Below are 24,912 nucleotides of genomic sequence, written 5' to 3'. Positions count from 1 at the left end.
GCTGGACCCTCCAGAACCGCCGGACATCCCGAGAGGCCCCGCATCAGGCCCCGCACTCCCCTCGGGTTGCTTGCAGGCGCTCCTCGCCGGTTGGCTGCCTTTCCACCGCCGCCCCCTCTGTGCGGCGGCTTTCGACCTGCTCCCCCCTCCCTCCGCCGCACCCCTAACTTGAACCTGGTCCGCAGAGGGGCGGGCGGGCGGGGGGGGGGGGTCCGGCTCCGGCGCAGCCAGCGGACGGGGCGCTGCGCGAGGGGCCGGGCGAGGAGAGGAGAGGCGGGGCGCCCTGCCCTCCCGGCCGTCCCGCTGCTCCTCCTTCCCGGCCGGGTTCCCAGCGCCGCAGTTCTGCACCGCAGTGGCCACCGCAGCGCCAGGGCCGTTCTCCCGGGGGGCGCGGGCTGCTTCTCCGCGCCGAAGCTGGTGAGTCCCGAACGCGCCGCGCGTCTCCCTGTCGGGGAGGCGGTAGGGGTCACCCGGGATCGCGCGGAAAGGCAGGTCGAGCTGGCCCAAGTGCGGAGCATCTTCCGCGCCGCCGCCCAGACCAAGGCGGCGAGAGTGGGATGGCGGTTCTGGCCGAGCGGGCCGGCCGCGGCGGGCTTGCGATCTGCGGTCCGGACTTCGGGAGGTGACCCAGGAGGGCGTTGGCATTCTTGGGGAGCAGCTGGAGTCCGGGGGACCCTCTACGCTCCCTTCCCTTCTGGCTTCGGCAGCCCGAGAAAGAGAGAAGGAAACGGGCCAGCGTCGACTTCTTCGGGGTGGCGGTTCTTACTTTCCGGAGCCAGGAGGAAGGTATCCCGAGTCAGCCTCCCTCTGAAGATGGGGTGGGTTTTATATGCAACCGGGCATTCAAAGATTCTCCGCTAAAGGGGGAATTAAGAATTGATACTTTAAAAGTTCTTCTCACGCTCCGCTAATCTATCCAGGAGGGGGGAAGGGGGGATCGGGCGCTTCCCCCCCCCCCTTCGCTAAAGAGGTTTCCAATTGTCCAGCATCCTTCGTGGCAAACGTATTTTTTTTTTCATTTTCTTGAGGAAGTTTGACTCCGGCGGTTTCCGTAGTGTTTTCCTGGTGGGCTTTTCATTTTAGGGAGGGATTTGGTCCTACATCAAGATGATACATTTCTGAAGATGTTATCAGTACCTCCTTTCTGACTTTTATTTTGATTCGCTTCTTTGTAAAGCAAAGACCTTACTGGTTGCAAGAAGTGTGAGGTCAGCACTGGGTTTCTGGACTAGAAGATCCCATTGATCTCTCCAAGTGGGTCTCCTGTGCTTTCATTGGGAGTTCATGCACCGTCAGGGTCAGGGAAGCGGCGCCAGAGAACCACCGAAGTTTCCTGGACTGCTGGGGGCTTCCAGGGACCTTACGGCTGAAATGGACCCGCTTTGTCTTTCTAAGAAATGGAGCGTTCACTATTGGTTGTGTGTAGATGAATGAAACGGAGGCTCTGAAATTGACATGAAGATTAGCACTCTTGTAGATGAGCCGGAAACACCAACTCAGCCTCAGCCTCGGCTTCTTTTCCTCGTGAAAACTTGGTGGGTTCCTCCCTTCAGTGAAGTCTCAACAGACACCGACTCTCTGACCAGCAGGATCATCTGTTGCTGAAGGGTCTGGAGATGATCCCCTCCCCCAGAAACTGGCCACCGGGTCCCAGGAAAAGACTTTCTGCCTTTCTTCCTGAGGGCAGCCTTTGTCACTGACAAAGTCTAGCGCCATTATAGACCTTCAAGGCACAAGCGTGTCTTTCCCCTGGGCCCGATCTCTCTCAAAGCTTGAGCCTCTTTCAGAAGAAGGCTGCCCCTGCGGCCTGCCCCCAGCAGTGACAGGGAGGGGAAGCCTCTGCCAGGGCCCATCTACAGACCCCCCCCCCCACTGCTGAGCTCCTCGGAGAGGAGGAGAGCAGAAAAAGCCCTGCAGCCAGGAGGAGCCCCTCCTCCCCCCCTTTTGCCACCCAAAAGAGCCCCCCTGCCAGCTCTCCAGAGAGAGCGCCATGGTGTTGGTCTTGCAGGCCAGCCAAGGACTTTCTGCAGGGGGTGCTGGGTGTCACTGCTGGCAGGACAAAGTCCTTTGCAGGAAGGAGCCCTCTTCACAAAAGGCTGCTTCTCGCCCCCCCTCCGCCCTCCTGGGAGCCTTTCAGTCCCCAAATTCTTTCAAGCAGGCCAAGCGGCCTCTCTGCTGCTGCTGTTGCCTGGAAATAACTCATTATGGTCGCCCCCCCCCTTCAATGGCACTAGAGAAGCTGAGAAGATGTTTTCCTTTGATGGTGGGCGTTGCCCGCTGGAGCAGATTAGCCTACAAGATCTGAGGCAGGGGACCCAAAGTCGGAACCCCCAAGTGGAAAAGGAGGGAGACCCAGCAAAGGCCGGCTGGGATCCTTGCTGTGGAACCTCTTCATTCCGGGGCAAGTGAAAACATTAGGGGCGAACTCTGTCCTCTCTTCCCTGGGGTGTCCGATTGAGTCCTCTCTTCCCTGGGGTGTCCGGTTGAGTCGTGCAGCTGCCTTTCCATGCCTCCATATTCTACTCCACTTTTAGGCTAAAATTGTGGCCAGATCTGCTGCGGATGACCTTTTGGGGGTTCTTGCTGAATCCCAAGGAGATGCCCCCCCTCCAAGGAGCCGCCTGCCCTGAGAGCCACTGGGGCACATGACAAGACTTGTCTGGAAAGGGCTCCCGGATCTCCTGCCCCAAGTTGGTAGAAGCTGCTAATGCCTGATTTCGTTTCCGATCTCTACAAACTCTTCGATATCTGCCAGGTTTAAGGAACTGTAAATTGTGGGTGAAACCCCCAAACTGCTCCATTTTGCACCAACCACCTTTCAAGCGGGCTTCAGCAACTTCCGAGGATGAGGAGACATTCCAGTCTAATTCCCAACAACCTTGGCACGTTTGGGGAGTGCACCCTCCCCCTTGGAGTCCATGGGTAAACTTCCCCATTAAGGCCCCAGGATGCCCAGGAAAGGGAGCCCAACCTGTGCCCACAGGCTGCTGCTGCCCGAAGCTTCCTCCACACTCCAGCCAGAGCAGCAGGTGGCAGAAAAAGAGGGACGGGTGTGAATCCAGCCCAGGGGCTTCCCAGAGGCCTGAAAAGAGCCTGGGCAACGCTCCAGCTTTCCTGGCTGCTGGCCTGGAGTGGCCCATTGGACACAGTGAATGGACGCTCTTCAAATGCTTCTCCATTTGTGGAAGCAGGAAGAAATACAGGGAATGCATACCAACAAGGGATATGTGTGTGTGGGGAGGGGGGGGGAGATATGTGTGTTCACACACACACACACACACACTCCAGGCATGTTCAGCTTTTCCCACCAGGAAACAGGATGTCCCTTGTATACCAGCCCTCTGTTCACGAGCTCACCCCCCCCTCCACTTTTTCTGGGTCCATCCATGCCTGTCCCTGAGGAGCAGCCAATCCCCCCCCCTCCCCACCCACATTCTGCCTGGGTCGTGTTCGATCTGAAGATTTACACGTCCCGTTTCTCTTCCTCTTCCCACGAATGGGGATAAAGATCCACAGGTTTTCCACACCAAGGAGCAGCTGCCAGAAGGTGGCCTCTGGGGCTGCCCCCCCCCTTGATTTTGGGGTGTTTCATCTCCATGTTTGTCTCTGCAGCTCCAGTTGTGGATGGATTTGCCAGCAGAAGTGCTCCAGAAAGAATGGGAGTTCTGTAGTGTGGGCAGCACATGTGTGGGTACCTTCAGTGGAATCTAGGTGAATGTTTCCATCAGCCATGAACCTTCCCAGCTCCCACGGCTGGCATTGGGTGCCGCTCTTGTTATTTTCCGTGCCCATTAATTGACTACAGAACTTCCTACCAGCACAAGAGAAGAAATGTCAGGCAAGGCACAGCTTCCCCCCCCCTCAAAAAAAAAAGTTTCATTCCCTTTGCAGCTGAAGTTGATGCAGCTGATGATGAGCTCTCACTTTCTTTGCCCTCCTTAATTATCTCCCTCCTCTTCATTGCTTCTTCTTCTCCTTTCTATGTTCAACATTTTTAAGGCAACACAGGAAACCTCCCCTTTCCTTACCTTCTTTCCTTACCTTCTAAAACCTGTCAGGAGGCTGTCTCAAGCACACACACACACACAGAGACTGAGATTATGTAGACAACAATGCGACGTCTCAGCTGTCAGTTCTTTAACCGGTGTTGGCCATGCATGAGATTCTTCCGGATTTTTTTCGGTTTTTTTCCACACAGGCGCAGAAACCTGATGAGCAATCAGTTGCTTGGGGCAGGTGACTTCAGGTGAACACGCACAGTTCTCACCTGCCTCAGAGTCCCACCTAGTTTACCTGGAGGGATTTTGGTGCTCAAAGGTCCAGAGGAGAGTGAGCCAAAATGTAATTAAAGCCATAGTCCATTCAAGCCAAGTATCCTAACACACTTGTTGGCCAGCCCAAGTTACAAAGGAGCAGAATTTCCACAAGAGGTTGAAGTGATGAACAGGCCCAATTTCTGATCAGCTTTTCTGACTGATGAGGCAGAGAGAAACACCCACTTCCTGCGATTTCACATGGGCTCCTGCCAAGGACACATTCCACGTGTTATTAAAGGCAAGTGGTAGCCACTCAGCAGAGCAAGGGAAGTCCCTGAAGAGGCCCTTCAAAGACCCCCTGGGGGACCCTACAAGGCCAGGCGTTCTTAGATTTCCTGATTTGGCCTTGGGTTTCAGACGTTCATTGAGACCATTTCTTGCCAGCCTTTGGCCTTGGTTGATTCATAATGATCTAAATAATGTCTTGGTTTGGTTTCAGTTATGTTGGTTTTTCCCATGTAATTGGGGCAGTCTATAAATATTGTCCACACCGCCTGTCTTTTAGGATCCCAGAGGTTGAAGGTCGCATCTTTTCTTTAAATGACTTTGCATTCGCAGGGTAGTTTTCACATAGAAAGACTATAAGGGCCAAAGGTCACCTCTTCCAACCTTCTGCTCAAGACTGGCGTTTGCCACAGAGGCAGCCCTGACCTGGGTCGGGGGTCTCTGGTGAAACAGGCAGGCGATTGCACTGGAAAGTTCCCAGCAGGCACCCACCTTTACCTTGCAGATAAGCCAAAGGGGTCAACTGACCAAGCCCATCGAGTCAGCACTGAGGGTGGAGGCGGAGTTGGGGGCGTCACCCAGTGCTTTGCAGAGGCCAAGGCCAGAGCAGGCCTTTAGGAAGGGGACTGGACGAATAGCGGTTCCTTTCAAGGAATGTATTCTGTTGCGGGGGGGGGTGACTTGGCGAGGAGGGCAGCCTTACTCATTTTACCGCTCTAAAAACTGGTTACTTCCCAAGCCGATCCGGACCTTTCCCCACATTTCCTCACCGCTGCACGCAACGGTAGCATTGGGTGTGTGCGCAGGCGCTCGTGAGAGAGAGCGCCAGAGAGAGCGAAGAAGCGGGATTCCGGCGGCAACGTCTCCAGAAAAAGGGCAAAACCTTCGACAGACGCTGCAGGTGCAAAAAGTCTCGCTCCCGCCCAGCTTTCTACACCCCCTCTCCGCTCTCGTCCAGTCTCTTGCAAAGCGGGCGAGGAGGCGTGAGTTGCCGGCCGCCCTCTCAGAGGCCGAGCCTGAGGGCTGGGGGCGGGGGGGGGGCTCAGGGCCGACTGGAGCCGAGGGGCGCCTGGGCGCAGGGCCAAGCTTCTCCCTCTCAAGGCGCCCAGCCGTCGCCTAGAAGAAGCCGGGAGGGACGCAGCTCCTTTCCCCTTGTTGCCACTAGAGCGAGCGGAGGCTTAAAATTCCCCCTCCAGAAAGATTTTTGTCCCCGTGGCCACCATCGATCGGTTCGCCAAACTCCGTGGCAGGCAAAACCTTTGGGGGCGACAAGGCTCGCCCGCCAGTGGCGCATTAACCACTAAGCAGACTAAGCAGGCGCCGAGGGCACCAAGGGGCCGCCATAAAGTTGAGAAAGGAAAAGCAATGAAGATTTGCACAGAATGTCCAAAGTGGGGGGGGGGACACCAAGAGCGCCAGTGCTTAGGGCATCAGTGAGCCTTCATCCGCCGCTGTCACTTGGGCTGAGCTGCGCCTGGCCGGACGCGCTCCGTGCACCTCCACGAAGCCGGACTTTTGTTCGCCCGGGGAACGGCCGGGCAGCCGGAGGGAGACGTCGAACTCTGCCCAAGCCCGCTTGAGGGCTGGGGCTGCCGGTCGCGGAGCCCTTTCGGGGCGACCGCGTCCTTTTAGGGCGCCCTCCGTCTGGGGCGTCGGCTTTTCGCGCGCCTTCGGGGCGGATGGTCCGATCCGCGTGGGCGAGGATGAATACCGCGCGCCTTCCCAGGAGAGCTGGAGGTCCGGTCCGCGGCTGTTGCGGCGACCCCGAGAAGGTGGCGGGAGACCTGAGAAGCAAAGGCCGGGATGGCTGCAGGCGAGGACCGGGCTGCTTGGCTTCATCGCTTCTGGCGGACCAAAGCTCGCCCTCCCCCGCCTCGCTGCCTGGCAGAAGAAGCGCGGTCCGCATGTGGCAAAGGCGGCCCTGCGAGGAGCCAGGCCAAAGCCGCGCCGATCAATCCTGAGGAGACGGTTAAAGGAGGCGAGGAGTCGTCGGGAAAGGTTAGCAACCCCTGGAAAGAAGGGCGGGAAAGCGTCTTCCTCGTTTCGCATCTTGGCAGCTGCCGCCTGGCGCAGCCTCCGAGCCCGGCCCCGGCGCCCCACACAGCCAAGGGGAAGGCGGAGGAGGCACCCATCGGCAGCTTTCCAAGGCTCGCTTTGGCAAAAGGCCTTTGGCAGAACTCGCGTCCCAGAAGTCCCTCGGATAGGACGGCGGAGCTTGGAAGTGGCCTAACAGGTCATGGGGTCTAAGGCCACCCGCGCTGCAGGATCCGCCCCACCGTCCCCCTTGACAACTCTCGGCTTCGGTTTGAAGGATCCCTTCCTGAGGAAGCGTCCCCTGACTGACAGCTGTCAAGGTGTTCTTCCTATTTTCGATTCCTTTCTTTCATCCCATTTGCCCGGGACAGTCTACGGCTCCTGGACTAAAAGCTTCCCCACCCCAGGTGGTCCCTCCCAGCCCTAGGATTCTATGCTCTCCTCTCTCCTCTGTACCCCCCAAGTCTCGTCCCATTGTCAGTCTCGCCCCTCTGGAGCAAGCAGAATCCCGAACCCAGACTTTCCTTATCCAGTGTGAAGATACTTTGGACGTGGACTTGGAGTCCCACAGTTGACTGCCGTTTCCTTCGGGAAAGGATTCTGTATTCTTTGAATCCACCATGAAAGGGTTGAGAGTCCGAAGCAGAAACTTCCAAAGGACGAAAAGCCTTTTGTGCACCGAGAAAGGGCGTGGCTGCTCTTCTTCATCCCCAGTTACCTCAGGTTGTCTTTCATCGATCTCTTTGGAACAAAGCCCACCTGATCAGTATTTTATATCTGCCAGGAGGTGATTTTTTTTCTCCTGCTAAAGTACCTGTCAAAAGTTTACAACCGATTCTTCGATAAAGAGATGAGTCTCTATCGCTCTGGACCGGTTGGACTCTCGCCTTGGCAAGACAGGAGGGTTGCAAAAGCCTCTTGCAGCCTTTCTCCCCCGTTCTTTTCGAACCAAACCCACTTAGATGGACCCAGGAGGGAGGGAGGAACAGTGGGAGAAGGAAGGGAGGGGAGGAAGAGGGGGTGGAGAGAGGGAGGGGAAGGAGGAGGGGATGAGAGAGGGTGGGACAGGAGAGGGGGAGAGGAGGAGAAGGGGAGGGAGGGAGGAGAGGGAGAGGGGGAGGATGAAGGGGAGGGAGGGGAGGAAGAAAGGGTGGAGAGAGGGAGGGTGGGGGAAGGGAGAGGAGAGAGAGAGGAAGGGAAAAAAGAGAGGGGAGGGAATGAGGGAGGGAGGGAGGGGAGGAAGAAAGGGTGGAGAGAGGGAGGGTGGGGGAAGGGAGAGGAGAGAGAGAGGAAGGGAGAAATAGAGAAGGGAGGGAATGAGAGAGGGAGGGAGGGGAGGAAGAGGGGGTGGAGAGAGGGAGGGAGTGGCAGGGGAGAAGGAGAGGGGGGGAGCAGAGAGCGAGAGAGGCAGAAGCACTGGGCTCTGGTAGCTGTTTCCGTTATACCTCCCCACGAGGGCTGGGAGATTGTTTATTTGGCGATAAAAGGCAGAGGTCGGGGACGGTGGTGGTTCCCTGGGTGAAGGTTGTCAGTACTAAACGAGTCTTTTTCCTCCCTGGCAGAGTCTGGCAAGCTTCCTCTACACCATACTTACAGTATACGTTCGTTCTTCACCAAAGGCAGTTCGATCTGAATTCCTCCCGGAGGATTTCTTTTACTTTTTTCTTCTCCATGAAAGGCCAGCAGGTGGCGGCCTTGCAATTTCCACATTGTGCTCTCTAGGAGCTTCCCCCCCCCCCCTTCCAAAGCGCCTTCTCTCTGTGCTCCCAAAGGCGCTTCTCTTCCCGGCTCCTTCGTGGTGGCAAATGTAACATTGCCTTGCGCTGCCCAATTAACGTCCTGGGTGAATCCGGGGGGGGGGGGGGTCGCAGGGAATGTTGTTTTCTTTTCTTTGGGCGATGGAGCTGGAGAAGCTGGAGGGGAGACTGCAAAGCGGTCGGAATGGGTCCACTTTGAATACTTCCTTTCCCTGGGGTGCCGGGGGGGGGGGCGTGTTTCTCAAATTGGAGAACAGTCCCCAATTGACTACTGTGCTATAGGGGGGCAGGGGTGTGTGACATCCAGGTCTTTATGGGTAACAATCGGGTGCAGAAAAGAGCCTTGTCCGACTGCCAAACAATCACCATTACAGCATTTGGCCTCTTGGCCACTTATGAAACGTTCCCTCTTTTTCTTTCTTCGCCTTTTAGTGAACTTGAGGGGAAAGGCCACTGCTTAAGCTTCCCCTCCCTCTAAGCCCAGCTTCCTGCCTCCCCACAAGCAGGACCAGGATGGCCCTCTGCCGGGACCTCTTGCTCTGCGCTGCCTTGGCCCAGCTGGTGTCTCTGGGGGCAGCCTTCCACTTTGTCAGGGAAAGCACAGGTAACGTGGTGGGGGGGGGCAGGACAGAAGAAGCGGCTGGGAGGGGTGGGCCAAGCCCCCTCTGGAGGGGGAGGGGCTCGCAGAAGGCAAGCATGGCAGCCAGGCCCAGAGGCTGCAGGAGGCTTCTGTCCTTCTGGTAAGAGGGGCCGGAGGGCAATGGCCGCTTCCGGTGCCCCCAGGCCTCTCAGGAGCTCCTCCCGGATTATGCTGGTGAAAATGGATGGAAGAGGCAAAACACAACATGGTCTGTCTCCCAAAACTGGTGGAGGGGAGAGGCATCTCCAGGGTCAGGATGCTGCACTTGACCCTCCGGAGATGCCACTCTCAGCCATTGCCTCAGCTTTGCAAGTCAAAGAAAGGGGTGGAGGAGCAGCCACAAGGGGAAAGGACCGTCCCAAAAGACCCATTCAGTCCTGCCAGTTCTGCAGGTGCCTCCCCCCCGCCCTCCACCCCACCCCCGCTTCTCAAGGCTTGTCTCTCCTTTTCTCCCCTCAGATGACCTCAAAGCTCTCCGGGTCTCCATTTCCAAATATCCGCCCATCCGAGCCGTCCTGTCTGGCAGCCTCACCATCCCCTGCCACATCACCTACCTGCGGCCACTGCCCACTGCCGACACAGCCAGCCGCCACGGGGTTCGGGGCACCCTCCGAGTAAAATGGACCTTCCTTGCTGAGGGCAAAGAGGCCGAGATCCTTGTGGCCCGGGGCCTGAAGGTCAAAGTCAGCGAAATCTACCGCGACCGAGTCTTCCTGCCCTTCTACCCTGACTCGCCCACGGATGCCACCCTGGTCCTGAGTGAGCTGCGCTCCAACGACTCCGGGTTGTATCGCTGTGATGCTCAACACGGGATTGAGGATGGGCAGGATTCCCTGGAGGTGAAGGTGAAGGGTAAGAGATTCCCAGCCCAAGCTCCCCGCTGGGCCCCTCTCTCAGGCTGGGTGGCATGCCTGGCTCTATTTCTGAGGAAAGTTCAGAATACCAGGTGAACTTTACAGCCAATTCAGTCAGGAATTGGCTTGTTTTAAGCGTAACGTAATCCATAACCTGCAATACGCAGCACAGTGAAATCATTTAATGGATTTCTAAGCAGCAGCTTCACATTTGTTGCTTCAATTCTTTCATGCAGCTCTCCTTGAAGCTTTTAAAACCTCTCATTTGGCCGCTTCCTTACTATGATCCAAAGCAACTTTTCTCAAACTATTCCCCGAATATATCTGCTATGTATTTACATTATTTATTTCTTCTTTATTCAATTTATGATCCCTATATTCTGAGTGGTGGACTAATAAGCGCTAGCAACCATTTCCTTGAAGAAAAGAGCAACAAAGATGATGAGGGGGTCTGGGCTCTGGAGGCTAAAACAGGAAAAGTGGTTATACGGGTATTGGGTATGTCTAGCCTAGAAAAGAAAAGAATTGATTAGCGGTGACATGATGGCAGTCTTCCAATATTTGAGGGGCTCTTACAGGGTCAAACTCTTTTCCAAAGCACCAAAAGGCAAGAAACAACGGTTGGAAATTAGCCAAGGAGAGAGAGAGAGAGCCTAGAGCTAAGGAGAAATCACCTAATGGGCAAATAACCAGTGGAATCGCTTTTCTCCAGAAAGTGCTCCAGAAGGAGGTTGGGCAGCCGTTTCTTCAGCATGGCACTAGAGGGTCCCCTGTTTGAGCAGGAGGTTGGCCTAGAAGACCTCCAACTCTATGGTTATACTGTTCTATGTTCCTTTCTTACTTTCCATGAAGCAAAATCCACATGAAGAGAATTTAAAAACATCATTTTAGGATAGAAAAATCTATTTCTCTCAATGAACATCCTGACAGCTTTCCCCATACAAGCCAAGACTGTCAAGGAAAACTTCAATATTAGTTGATGAAGCCAAGCGAAGCAGAAGGCCCTAATAACGTGAAGATCCCACAAAGGCCCCCCCAAGAGAACCCAGCCTTGTGGGGGGGCCTTCCGGTTTAACAGTGAACACAACAAAAAGTCTATCCTTCCCCTTCGGAGGTGGCAGGCATTGCCGTGTCTCCTATATTAAGAATAGCTGTAGTCTGTGTGGGGTGGGGGGGGGGGAGAGGGAGTAAGATGTTGGGAGCAAATCCGGTGAAAAAGTCCCACCCCAGGAGGGGGAGAGCTGAGAGGAAGCGGCCCATGGGGGGGGGGGGCGTCATTTTAGGTGCGGGAAGAAAGGGGCCACCAGGAAGCTACCTGGACAGCTGAGGGCGGGGGGGGGGGGCTTAGGGAAGTTAGCCTGGCAGTTGCAACGGTCTTTCTTGCTCCCCTCAGCCCCCTCCGAGAGAAAGGCGCTGGGTTCGCCTCCCCCCTGGGCTCCGGCGACCCGACTCTCCGCTCCCGCCCGACAGAGAGCGGGAGAGCCGAACAAGCCCCGGGAGAGGTCAGGCAGAAGCCGGGGCCGGCGAGAGGAGGGCGGGGTGGCAAGAGCGTTTGAGGGACCCGGCCCCAGCGAGGAGAAGCAGCCGGGGCTGGCGGCGGGGCCCGGGATCTGCCGCCTCCTGTCCCGCCAGGCGCCCAGGCCTCTCTCTCGCCTTGCAGGGGTCGTCTTCCATTACCGGGGAGGGTCTTCCCGCTACGCGTACACCTTTCCCCAGGCCCAGGCCGCCTGCGCCCGCATCGGGGCGGCCATCGCCACCCCCGAGCAGCTCCACGCCGCCTACCGCAGCGGTTACGAGCAGTGCGATGCCGGCTGGCTGGCGGACCAGACCGTCAGGTAAGGGGGCGCGGCGGCGGGTGGGCGGCTGGCCCTGTGCGTCGTCGGTCCGGAAGCCCCGGGACTGATGCGGAATGAGTCCGTCCCGCTTGCTAGTGACCAGGTTTGCTGGGACAGTAAAAGGCACCTTTAACAGCGGTATTGCTGTGAATTTTATTTTAACGCAAAAACGTTTTGAAAATCCTGCAGCAAAAACGCATTTCCTGGGATGGGCTGCAACGCTATCCCTAAGAATATCTTTGCCTGGACAGAATATTCTGGATGCTTAAAACATTTTACTTTTGAAATTTATGTGTTTTTATTTCATTTTTTCTTAGGCCTCTTAAAGTTTTGTTTTCAGTTCTTAATTTTCTGGTCTGCAGGCATTAACAAAATCTAGTTGACTTCTTAGTTATAATTCTGTTCAGTATTCATGCCTAGGAAATACCTCTGTATTCTTTACCCAGAAACCCATTTCAATGCATATATGGAGAAAAAGAAGCAGAATGCAAATATTAATGCCTTCTGACCTGGAACTACTTTTCCAAAATAAATATTTTAGATTTTACTGTTACAAAGATACATTTGCTTCTTAACATAGGCCAGCAAAATAAAGAAGTTTCTAGTTTACTGAATTGAATTATTTGCATGGTAATAAATGTACTTTATGGATTTTTCCTCAATCCAGTTTTTTCTTCAAGCGGACACTGCGTCTCTCAGAGCTTAGGTGGGGAAATTGCACAGTTCATACATAACTGGGCAGGTTGAAGATAGGGGGCCTCTGCTGACACCCTGTCTGGTCCACCAGGAAATTGAAATTGAAATTTAATGAATTTATATGCCGCCCAATCCCGAAGGACTCCGGGCGGCTTACAGAATACAATTCTAAAAAAAAATAATAATAATAAAAATAGAAAAGAAGAAACAGATTTAAAAGAAACACGTCATGCACTCGATGTAGGCGGGGATGGACCTCGGTCAAGAGGTCAACAGCCCCAGGCCTGCCGGAATAGCCAGGTTTTAGTGGCCTTTCGGAAGGCCGAGAGAGTGGGAAGGGTCCGGATCTCTGGGGGTATATCGTTCCACAGGGTCGGAGCAGCTACAGGGAAGGCCCTCCCCCGAGGAGTCGCCAGCCGGCATTGTCCGGTCGACGGCACTTGGAGAAGGCCCATCCTGTGAGATCTTATCGGCCGTTGGGAGGTATGTGGCAGAAGACGGTCTCGCAGATATCCGGGTCCTAGGCCATGATAGGGATTTAAGGGTGATAACCAGCACCTTGAAGCGCGCTCGGAGACCGATAGGGAGCCAGTGCAGCTCGCGGAGGATAGGTGTGACATGGGTGTATCTCGGTACACCCGATATCGCTCGCGCGGCTGCATTCTGGGCCAATTGCAGTCTCCGAACACTTTTCAGGGCAGGAAGCCTCTGGCCATGTGGCTCCCCCTTCCCCAAGACAGGAAGCAGCTCAGGGGAGCCAGGAAGAGAAGAGGCCGATCGGAGCTGAACTCCAGGCTGAATCTTTCCACTTTCATTTGTCATTTCCTCTCATAAGCTGGTTGGTTTGATTATCTCCATTTCACATTCTTGGGTTCTTTTCCAGACTCACTTCAGGCAGCCAGTCCTGACTTTCCCTTTCGTGTAACCACACTATGATCACCTCTAGGTATCCCATCCATGCCCCTCGCGAAGCCTGCTATGGAGACATGAATGGCTTCCCGGGAATCCGCAATTATGGTGTAGTCGATCCAGATGACACGTACGACGTCTACTGCTACGCTGAAGAACTTTATGGTCAGTTTAGTGGCCAGAAGCCTTTTGCCCCTCGTGGCTCCCGTCCCCTTCAGTCTCCTTCTGGGGCGGGGGCTGGTGGGCTGCCTTCTGCCAGGGGGTGGGAAGAGCCTGGCATGAGATTCACTCCAATAATCAAATGGGCTTCCAGACATGCACTCGATAGCCAAACCAGTATCTTGTTTTATTGTTTTTAGCTTCATGGAGGTAGGTTCAGCCTAAGGGAGGGGGGGGGCTCATTTCGCTTGTCGTTTCTTTAGAAACCCTTGGAGATCTACCATGAGGGGCCACTGAAAACCCCAGGGCTGTGAACTAGACTTTTAAAAACATCTTCCGTTGAAATTGGTTTGATTGTAGAATAGAAACATTACAAGAAACCCCCTGTTGCCTCCTATCAGTAAATTTCATTTTTCTGATTATTTTTTTAAGCCAAACTGATTCTAAAAAATCCTCTGTGTGGTCAGAATTTCAGTGAATAAAACATGCCGGCGCTTTTCTTTTTAAAAGCATTATGAGCTGCTGCATTTCTGCCCTCAGGGGACCTGTTTGTGATGACGTCCCCAAGGAAATTCACCTGGGAAGAGGCCAAAGCCGCATGTGAATCGCTGAGGGTGGAGATGGCCACCACCGGCCAGCTCTATGCCGCCTGGAACCAAGGGATGGACCACTGCAACCCAGGCTGGCTGGCAGACGGCAGCGTGCGCTACCCGATTGTGACGCCCCGCGAGAAGTGCGGAGGGAACATGCCCGGCGTCAAAACCCTCTTCCTCTTCCGCAATCAGACGGGATTCCCAGATCCCCAGAGCAAGTTCGATGTGTTCTGCTTCAGAGGTAAGCAGGGATCTTACTTGAGGGATTCAGGGCCCCACCTCTGCGGTATTTGGCCAGCTCCTGCATCGCGAGGAGTGGCCTTGGCCATCGTTTATCTCCCGCCCAGGGCAAAGAGGACCATGGAAGTCTAGCTGGTTTGCCTTTCCTTGAGTCGGGCTGGGCCCCCATGAGCTGTTGTGTTTCCTGCAGTGTCCTCGGTCTTTTTGGCCAGGCAAAGCTACCGGCAAAGCATCCAAGTTGCCAAGAAAAGCTCAATGAGTGGAGCTGAAGGCCCTGGGGGTGAGGAGGGGGGCTTGCTTACTCCCTTCCCAGCCAGGACATGATTTGCTGATGTTGAATTCCCCTTGTTAGCAAAGGGCTTCCAGAGGCAGCCTCTCCGTGTCGTCCACTGGAAGGTCTCAGATACCCTCAGCTGGACAGGATGGGTGGTGGCATTCCACTTGCAGGCCTAGTGGTCATCTTCACCACATCTGGCAGAAGAGACTTGCCCAGCAGTAGGTCCCTCTGGTTCCCTCCGATGGCCAGGCCAGCCACTGCTTCCTGCAAGTAACATCCGGAGACCGGCTGCCTCTGGGAGCCCCTGGATCGCCCAGCCCTCCCAGCTCTCTTCCCTTTAACATCCAGAGGGGTGGGGGGGGGCTGCCTGTGCTCCTTCATGACTACAGCACAAAAGGAGGGAAAGGAAGGGCAGCCTCTGCCCCCCACCCCCGTGGCCCTCTGGCATCTCCTCCCATGAACGGCCCTCGGCCAGTCTCCTCCTTGCTCCTTCCCCTCCAAAGGGACGCTGGGGGCCAGACCCATAGCTCTCTTCTCTCGGCAAGATGTGGTTGTGGAAAGGGCGCCTCTGCCCGCGTTTTTTGCCCAAGGAGGAGAGATTCCCAAGCAAGCAGCCCCACCGCTCCCAGGCCCCTGCCCAGCCCACCTGCCCAGGCGGCTCTTAGGAGGAGGAGGAGGAGGAGGAGGAGGAGGAGGAGGAGGAGGAGGAGGAGGAGGAGGAGGAGGCTCGGGCAGTAACCCCTGCTTCTCTTTCTGCTGCAGAGGAGACCAGCCCTTCCCTGGAGTCTCCCGTCCCGGAGGCAGAGGGCAGCAAGGAGATCACAACGGTGACCCAGAAGATGGAGGAGCTGCAGCTGCCCGAGAGAGAGCCTGAGGTGGCCAAGGAGTCCAGGGGGGCCATTTACTCTGTGCCCCTCTTGCAGGACCCCCTTGGGGTGCCAGAGGAGCCGAGCAGGGCCTTTGAGGGGGCAGCCACCCAGAGCCCCAGGAGGAGGGTGGCCCAGGCGGTTGTGACAGGCGGAGCGGAGGCCAAGAAGAGCGGGAGGAAAGAGGTGGCAGCTGTGACAGGCGACATGGGCCTGGTAGGTGGTGGGGAGGGAAGGGCCATCTTTTTAAAAAGAAAAAATACTCAAAGACGAGTTAAAAGAGAAACTGAAATTAGGAAACAAAAGGAGACAGGGTGAAAAGGAATATTTAAAGGGGCAATTCGCAATACTCTGCAACAAATACTGGCAAATTAATAAATCCCCAATTGATTACATACATGATTCATTTCTTCCCATAATCCCCCCCCCTGGCCACACACAGATCCAAAAATCCTCATTTCTGTTCAATTGTCAGCAAAACGTCTATAAAGGGTTTCCAGAACTTTATAATTTTTTTCTTACTTTAGCTTAGATCAAACAAGTCAACTTCATATTCCTTTCCTTTCTTTCTATCAATGTTCATGGTTGATTCATGAAGTTGCTATAATAGGATTGAATTTCCATTCACCATTTCTCCCGTCTCAAATATTTCTTGGGGTTTTAAAAACCCTCCTTTGTAAGTCCAGAAAGAAGTCCCAGCCCAGATCTTTTTTCATCTCTTGATTTGTAATTTGTATTTCTACTCAGATTGTCTTTGCTATTTTGTAATCCTCAATTTCTTTATTTTCCCATATTTCCCCATCAGCTGCAATTTGCATCCTCTTTTAATCCTGTCTATCCATAAACTCTTCCGTATTGTTGTCTGTCGTATTTTTCACTTCTTCTCTTTGTTTATTTTTTCAAAAAATACATTTACAGGCGCTATAAATTGCTGCCTAATTTCTTCTACGTTTCTCTCCCAGTTCTTCAAGAATTCTTTGAAATGCCCGAAGTGCCGAACCCTCCTTTGCCATTTGGTAGACTCCCCTTTCTTTTCGCTGCCTGGAACTTTAGCTCCCTCCAGCGGCTGATTTCTAGGCAGACAGTCCTCGCTTAGCAACCCTTCATTCAGCGACCACTCGAAGTTGCAATGGTGCTGAAAAAATAACTTTGTACCAATTGAGAACCACGGGTGACCTTGGCTGCCTTCCTCAGCCACCACCATCTCCACTCCAGTCAGCACATTGAACTGCCTATCCTGTGTATTTTCCTCCCTTCCCTCCCTCTCGGAGAAGAGGGATAGGAGGAAGGGAGTGCGGGAGAGAGTACGCTGTGTGCTCTTTTACACACTGAAAGCTGCACCAGCAGCCCCGTTGCTAAGAGCCATGGTCAGACCACCCAAACAGCTTTTAGTGCTGAGGTCTATTTATCTCCAATCCCTCTGTTCTGGGAGGGGGGGGTGGAGGGGGCCAGCGGTTTTTGCAGGCTTTAGGCTCATTTCCTTTGCCCCCGTTTTCTTTCAAACCACCCTGGACGAAGCGCTTTCAGTTTCCCCCAAAACCAAAACAATCCACAGCGGTGAGATCCCACCAAGAAGCTCCACGTCTGTATGTGGGACTCTGTCCCGTAGTCTGCACTAGAGACGACGGTCAGAGGGAGGCCCTCTTGAGGCAGGAAAGAGAGATGGGGGGAGGCAGAACTGTCCGGAACGGGACGATTGGCCCCAGCTGCCTCCCCCCCCCGGGCCCCTGCCCCAGCTGACCCCTCCTTCCCAGCCGCCTCATGTGGCACATGTTTACTGAGGGCAGAGCCCTCCCTGTGGGCACGCGCGCCATTGCCAGCTGCTCTTCCAGGTGTTGCCAGGCGCATGCCCGCTGGACAGCTACTCTCTTCTGGTGCTCTGGCGTGTACTTGCACACTCCAGTTTTGGCACTCAGTGCCGAAAAGCTTAGGCATCGCCATCCTAGACCCCAATTGTCCAGCTCTACTCAGGAGTGGCAGAGCAGTGGCCATGGGCTCTATCCCTGTGGCCATCTCCCTGATGGTCTGGAGAGGCAACCCTGTCAGGCGATGGGAGGGGCAGTTGGAGGCCAGCAGCTGCTGGGGCCTTGCAAGAGGTGGGCTTCCCTGTGCCTGATGGGGCACGGTGTGTAGTTGTGTGTGTGGGTGCCTGTGTGTGACAAGAGAACCTCCATGCCCACCAGATTCCCCTAATAGTTTTGCCTGGATATTTGAGAGCAGGTTGATCGGAACTGCTGATTAACATCTGATGGTTGATGTTGGATCAATTAATTGGAAATTGATTAGAATTTGACACAAAGCAACAAGAGGCACGAATGTTTGATCATGCCCACCTGTACAGAAAAGGAGGGCAGAGGCAGCCTGTTGTGTGAAGCGAAGCTGTGCTGCTGGGGCTTCCCTTTGCTTTGTGGGTGCCAAGGGGGCGGCCGGGGCTCCTCCCTGGGCGTCTTCTCTCCCTCACCCATTTCCTTTGGCTTTTCAGAGCGAGAGCCCAGCATGGGGCCCAGCACAGAGGAGGCGCTCAGGACCCAGAAGGCCCCCACCCCAGACCTAAGGCAACAGAGGGAGAAAGGCGAGCCAGAGGTTTTGGAGGCAGCTCCCCATGAAGGGGAGGCTGAGGATGGAGAGGCCAGGGATGAGAAGGGGCCCCACGGTGTGCACAGCCCTGTGGAGCCCTCCTGGGAGACGGCAGCCAGCGTCTCCCCCAGCCCAGAGGGAGAGACCGTAGGCAAAGTCCCCCAAGGTCCCTCTGTGTCTCCCTCAGAGGCAGCCACCGAAAGGACCCCCAGTGCCAGCCACGCTTCCAGGCCACCGGAAGAAGCTGGCGCAGGAACCTCTTCTGCCCGGAGAGTCGAAAGCAGCCCCATTTCTGGGCCGGCAGTCCCTCGCCACCCCAGTCCTCCCCGAGAGGCAGGAGCTGAGCCTCCAGGGACATCCGCTTTCCCAGGGACCCCCCCGGTTCTCCTGCTGCTCCCGTCCCTGAGCATGACCCCAGCCGGCTCGCCCGAAGAGAGTGGGGACCACTCGGGCTCCTCCTGGCCACCTCCAGCCGGGCTCTCCCCGGTCGCCGTCTCCAGCCCTCCGGATGAGGCCGCGGCGGCTGCCTCGAAGGCTTCTGCTGGCCTTGATGAGAGCAAGGAGGAGCCCTGGGCTGAAGCGTCGGAGGAGGAGCCGGAACCGACTCTGAGGACAACGGTGCCAGCTGCGGACAAAGGAGGGCACCCGGAGGCCGTCCCCTCTGGAGGCCCTTTGGGCTTGAACTTCTTCAGCACCCCCTTCCTGGAGGCCTCCTTGACTACTACCCACCCTCGGCCAGTTCTGCCCACTGAAAGTGCCAGCCTTGGAGCATCTGGCAGCGTGTCAGGTAATCCTTTTGGCTCTATGGCCTTGGCATCCTTGGCCACTATTTTGGCTGTCCTGCCACACTAAGCCCATCCCTGGCTCAGCGTCTCCTTTCAGGCTGCACTTTCCTGTGTCTCCTCCTCCTCCTCCTCCTCCTCCTCCTCCTCCTCCTCCTCCTCCTCCTCCTCCTCCTCCTCCCCCCTGCTCATTTCCAGGATTGGGGAAGGCAAAGGAACCAGAGAAGCACACGTGTGTCACCCGCAGACACAAACCACCCTAGAGAGTTCGGGCTCTTTAAGCCTCTCCTACTTCTATGAAGTGTTTTTAACCACGGTTTCCACGAAAAAAACGGACCAGGAAGGAGGCTAATTTGAAAGAGAGGAAGAAATAAGAAATTAAAAGCTTTCTAGAAGAAAACTGTCTGGATGTCTCTACCTGTCTCTGTCTTTCTTTCCTTTCCCTCCTGTTCCTCCTTATCTCTCCTGCATTAATGAACTTTCCCCTCCTCTGAGTTCAGGGAATAGCTGGAGCCCCGTTAGAGCTGAAAGGGGCACTGAGGTCATCAAGTCAACCCTCTGCTCACCGCTGGGATCCAAGCAGCTTCTCTTCTCTCTCAAATGGAGGAAGGGAGAATGTGGCCAGGGTTCAGAATCCGTCTGGGGAGGGGAGGGCGAAAGAAGGTTAGGGGAGGCCTTCAGGGTCCTCTGACCCCTGACTCCCCCTTCGTGTGGCTGGGGAAACCATGGCCCCCATTGAGGCTTTTTGGGCAGGCATTTCTCACTTCCACAAGAGGGTGAAATAGGCTCTGGGCTTGGAATTCAGCACCAGGTGACCAGAAACGCTGGGTTTTTCAACTGAGATCCTTCAAAATTGGGTCTTTCAAGCATTTTGTTTTGGTTGGTGACCAAAAGAGATGAAATGTGGAGAGGAATTTGGGAAGTTTCAGAGGCTAAAGGTCCCACGGCTGCATCTGGAGGCAGGAGGAGGCCTCCCTGGTCACTGCCATCTGCTCATGTCCTGTCGCCTGGCATCGCTTTCTCTCTCTCTCTTTGGCAAAATGGTTGCAGCGCCAGCCATGGGGAATGGGCTGTCAATGTTTGTATTTAGCTACCTTTCTGTCTTGGCTCTCCTCCGGGGCAACTTGGAAACAGGGCGTATCTGTAGCCAAAGAAGCAGAGATGGAAGCTAGGAGCCCTCGGAACAGCCAACGCTTGGCCCTTCCTTGCCCTCCCTCCCCCACTTTTCACTACTGCCCCCAGCCCAACGTTAGAAGGATGAGAACCTCCTCGTCAAGAATATACTGCATTCTCCATCAGCCCCTGCCAAAGTCCGTGGGCAACAGGCGGGGTTCCCTGGTTTATCCCTGCCTCCCTCCCTCCCTTCCCACTCAAAGACATTTCCGTTGGCTGTTGAGAGGAAGAAGGAGCGTTGGGCCATCCATTCGCCAGCTACAGGAGTCTATAAAGCCACAGGCGGCAGCTTCTCCATGAGAAGTTCGTGTGCTGCAGCTGCTGCAGTGGTGGGAGCAGCAGAAGAGCTGGCAGCTGCTGGCCCAGGAGCCCGGCCCACAGAAGGGCAGCAGTGACACATCAGAGCAGCTCCATCATGAATCCTCTGCCTATAGAAAAGTAGCTTTTCGGAGGAATGGCTGTGTATGTCGGGCAATCTTCCTCGGGGCCTCCGTTTCCTTGAGGCCTGTTTTGTTGAATTAATCCCATCCCCGTTTCGTTCTGTGCCTGCTTTTCCTCTCCTAAGGCTGCCCTTGGGTTGCCTTGCCAGGCAGGCTCAGCTGAGGTGGGCAAGGCCCTTGCGGTCGCTTAATCCGGTCTGGCTCAGCTGCCGGGCCAAAGGCAGCCGGCCTATGCAGGGGAGAACCAGGCACGGAGTGTCAGGGCGGCCAAGGGGAGAGACGGAGCCCCTGGGGCCTTTCCACTCCACGGACTGTGACCAGCTCCACCTCCAGAACCGGGTGTCAGGTTGTTCATCCCCTGTTAACTTCGGCCTCTCCCCACGGTGCTCGCTCTAGGGAGGTGGGGTCACCTGGGAGGGAGGGGGAGGGGGAAACGGAACAAAATCCTCTGAGAGATGAAAGGGAAGGGGGGGCTTTGCAGGCATTTCCGACACTTGGAGCCCCTAACAATGCCCAACCTGGGTGTTGACCTGTCATGGACCTTCTAAGGAGTGACCGAGGCAGCCCTCCACCCGGGATCCCAGGCTGATGAAGCATCTTTGCAGCATTCCCCCCTCCCCGCCCACCCCCCCAGCCTCTTGCTGAGGTTCCTGCCCATCCTTGCTGACTGGGGGGGGGGGGCAAGGCAAGGAGGAGGGTGGGAAAAGTCTGCCAAGAGAAGCAAACAGCCCCCAAGACTGGAGAGGCTGCCTCTGGCTCAGCTCCACCAGGCTGCGGACACCTGGGCTGTAGCTGATCCAGGTGAGTCCCCTGAGGCAGCAGGGGGCCAATGGTCTCCCTCCCCAGCAACTGGGACCTCCCAGGGATGGCCTTCCACCTTCTTCTTGGCTAATCAGCTGCAATTGTTTGGCAAACTGGGTTTCCATTTCATCCGTCACAGAAACACTCAAGGCAACACGGCTGCATTTGCACACATTTGCCCAGGATCCAATGCCACCGTCCAGCCTTTGTTCTCATAGTCAGGCGTGAAGCTGGCTCAGCTTTAGTTTTGGCTCAGCTGTGTTGCAGTGGTGGGTTCCGGGCGGTGTGCCCCAGTACGGGCGTACAGGTGGTAGCTGGGCGCAATGGCCACTGCCCGCCCGCCCACGTTCCTTATCGCTTTTTGAGGGAAATGGGCCAATCGTACACGCACGCACAGCATGCAGCACCTGCGCGACCTCCGCCGAGCAGCTGAGTGTGGCTGGGCAGTGGTGTGCGCAGGCGTGCGCAGCGTGCGTGCCCAACAAGCATGCCCGGCCCCGTCGCAGCATACCGGTTGCAACAGGACATGGAACCCACTACTGGTGTGTTGTGGCTTAAAGCGTTGCAGGAATTCATGGTTCAGTTGCTCAGAAAAATAACCAGCAGGCTAAGCCTGTCGCTTGAACATGGCATCACACAGAAACGGGACTCGCTTGATGTGGCGCCTGGATATTCCACAGCCCATTGTGCCTTGGTGTAGAAGAGCGGGGGTTGTGTGAACCCAGCCATCTCCCACGGTCATAATTCTATCTGGACTGTTTCTCCAGCCCTCCTGATCACCTCCTGATTGCCACCTGCTTCCTCCCCCCCATAGGTCCACCTGAAGGGCCCAGCTGGGGCAAGAGGTTGAGCTTCGTCTGCTGGGCAAAGGGAAGTGGGGGGATCGGGGTGTCTCTCTAAACCTTCCGGGGTGACCCACTGCCTCCCCCATCTGCTTTCAGACACCTGCGTGCCGAACCCCTGCAGGAACGGAGGGACCTGCACAGAAGAAAGGGGGCGCCCGGGGTGCCTCTGTCTGCCGGGATACGGAGGGGACGCCTGCAATGTCAGTGAGTAACTGGGGCCCAGGGAAGCTGGCCAAGAGCCCGCCAGGGGGTCCGGGCACAGGGCTTCCCTCAGGGCTGAGCAGCAGCCAATGCCTCTAATTGAGCCAGAGGGGAGGGGTCCAGAAAGGGGGTCCTCCTGGGGGTCACTTCACAGGCCTCCAAACAGCAGCAGCAGCAGCAGCAGCCGCCCTTTTCCCACTTGCCAGGCCCCCTTCCTGGGGATGCTGTGCAAGGGGGCTGGATCCTGTGGGGCAGAGGGGGCATCCCGTGCTATTCTAGGCCCAGTTGGCCCTCCCGCCTCCTTCCACGTTTGGAAGGCCTGAGCCGCAGGGGTCATCCCGGCTTTTCTCTCTCTCTCCAGGCCTGAGGGAGTGCCAGCCCGGCTGGGATGCCTTCCAAGGATTCTGCTACAAGCATTTCTCTGCCCGGAGGAGCTGGGAGGATGCCGAGACCCGATGCCGAGAGCACGGGGGGCACTTGGCCAACATCATGTCTCCAGAGGAGCAGAGCTTCATCAACAGTAGGGGTCTCGGTCTTGGATCAGTTTGGAGCTGCAGGGCTGGTGGGATTGTCCAGCTCTCGTGGCTGCCTGAGCAAACCTGTGCCAGCAGCCCTTGCGGGCATTGGGCGTCTCCCCTTCACTGAGGGCCCCCATTCTTCTCCCTCACCTCTTGGCCTTTCCACCTGTGCAGTGGGAAGGGGTGGGGGATCCAGGGGTCCCTAGGAAGGAAGGAAGGAAGGAAGGAAGGAAGGAAGGAAGGAAGGAAGGAAGGAAGGAAGGAAGGAAGCTTTCATTGCTCTGGTTGCTCTTGTGGTGCCCTTCCCTTATCTGGGCCAGAGCAGGGGGGGCTGAAGGGTGTTTTCCCTGAAGAGTCCCTTCCTGGATTCCAGATCAGTACAAAGAATACCAGTGGATCGGCCTGAACGACCGCACGATTGAAGGGGACTTCCAGTGGTCCGACGGGAGTCCTCTGGTAAGTGGAGCTCAGGAAGCTCCCTGGGCTGAAGACTCTGAAGCTTCGGGAAAGGGGCGAGGCTGTAGAACCCCCCCCCCACAGAAGCCCCTGCCAGCCTCTGGAGAGGCCTTGGGGGCCCTCCGAAAGGAGGCCTTTGGGGTAGGATGGGTGGGGTCTCCCAAGTGGGAGGGGGTCTTCAACTCTGTGCCTGTGGTGCCTCCTTGCGTGGTCTGAGCTGGAGGGGGGTCCTTAGCCCCACTGAGGTTTCTGTCTGTTGTGCCCCATCCTGAGTGGGCTCATCCTTCGCATTTACTAGTGGACCAAGCCAAAAGGCTCACAGCGCCGCAGCTGCCCAGTGCCCACTGGAGCTGCCTGTGTTTATCCGGTCAGTCAGGGGAGATTTTAAGGAAAACGGCTTCCCCCACTGACGCCGCGGAGCAGCCCAGCCATTCCAGTCTGGAAATAGGGAAAGTCCCTCCCTGCTTGGGCCGAGCGTCCTGGGCAACCCTCGCCCTTTGCCAGCCTTGCCCACACGAGCAGCCCAGACCCGAGTGGTTGATCTCTCTCTTTCTCTGCCTGCTCTGGAAGCTCTACGAGAACTGGCACAACGGGCAGCCGGACAGCCACTTCCTCTACGGGGAGAACTGCGTGGGCCTCTCCTGGCGAAAGGACGGGAAGTGGAGTGACGTCCCCTGTGGCTACCATCTGCCCTTCACCTGCAAGATGGGACTGAGTGAGTATCCGAGGGGAGAAACCCCCAAAGCGAGACCCCCTCCTGGTTTCCCCTCCAGGACCCTGCAAAAGTCTAAGCAACGGCAAAGCAACAAGTCGGGGAAAGAGATGCACCCGAGGAGGATTCAGGCTGGGCCCCTGAGCTCATCCGCTTTCACAGGCCTGAAGAAGAGGCTCCGGGTGTGACCCCCCTTTGCTTGCCTGGCAGGGAGATCTTGAATGGGAGGGGGGGGTCCCTGGACACTAGGATCAGCCGAGAGGGGCCTCCGACCGACCCTTTGGGCACTGGAAGCTGGACAGTCTCTGTCTGAAAGAAACCCAGGGCCTCCCCTGTGGGGCGAGGGGCCCTGGGGCTGTGCCGGAAGGGGCCCTTCAGCTACGCTGGGCCTTGTCATCCCCCTCCGGCCGAGGCTGCTTTGGAGACCAGGGTCATTTGGGACTTATGGTCCAATGCTGCACCCAAATGCACCACACTGGGCATCCCCCCCTCCCAGCTGTTGAGCAGCAGGGGACCCAACTGAGCCTTGGACTTCTCTCCCCAGTCTCTTGCAGCTCCCCTCCCAAAGTGGCCGATGCGCAGATATTTGGCAAACCAAAGCAGCGTTACGAAGTCAACTCCGTCCTCCGATACTGGTGCCCAGAAGGCTTTCTTCAGCACCGCTGGCCCCTCATTCGCTGCCAGGAGAACGGCCAGTGGCAGCAGCCGCAATTTGCCTGCAGCCCCCCGGAGTCCTAGAGGCCGGCTGCCCCAGCCCAGGGGCCCTGGGGAACTTTGGGCAGCCGGGGGCTTCTCTGGGGGGGATGGAGCCCTGGGTGCCCCAGCAGGGTGGGCCAGGGGCATTGTGGGAAGGGGCTCCCGAGTGCAAACACTCATTGCCATGGGAACTGAGGGGGTCCGGAAGTACAAGGCAGGGGAGGGCTTCCTAGGGCAGCAGGAAGGGGGGGGGGCAAGCCTCTTTCTACTGAGGGCATGAGAAAGGGGAGCCTGTATGCCAGGGGCTGCT

General features: G+C 56.4%; 1 protein-coding gene across 1 annotated transcript; it reads left to right on the top strand.

Moving 5' to 3' along the window:
• The first annotated feature begins 324 nt into the window (after positions 1–324).
• On the top strand, positions 325–24,819 carry BCAN (brevican). The gene is made up of 14 exons (XM_087703041.1): positions 325–417; positions 8,765–8,936; positions 9,432–9,824; positions 11,487–11,661; positions 13,304–13,431; positions 13,966–14,259; positions 15,298–15,617; positions 17,305–17,434; positions 17,884–18,765; positions 22,116–22,223; positions 22,582–22,740; positions 23,112–23,194; positions 23,765–23,909; positions 24,451–24,819. Exons 2-14 carry the CDS (start codon positions 8,846–8,848, stop codon positions 24,642–24,644), a joined length of 3,102 nt encoding a protein of 1,033 aa, XP_087559167.1. The 5' UTR covers positions 325–417; positions 8,765–8,845; the 3' UTR covers positions 24,645–24,819.
• The last annotated feature ends 93 nt before the right edge of the window (positions 24,820–24,912 follow it).

The sequence above is a fragment of the Thamnophis sirtalis genome, unplaced genomic scaffold (genome assembly GCF_051295495.1).
Source record: "Thamnophis sirtalis isolate CommonGarterSnake01/CBP01778 unplaced genomic scaffold, rThaSir2_p1.2 scaffold_18, whole genome shotgun sequence".
NCBI lineage: Eukaryota > Metazoa > Chordata > Lepidosauria > Squamata > Natricidae > Thamnophis > Thamnophis sirtalis.
Note: the sequence above shows the minus strand (reverse complement) of the source record. Positions and strands in the feature narration are given on the sequence as shown.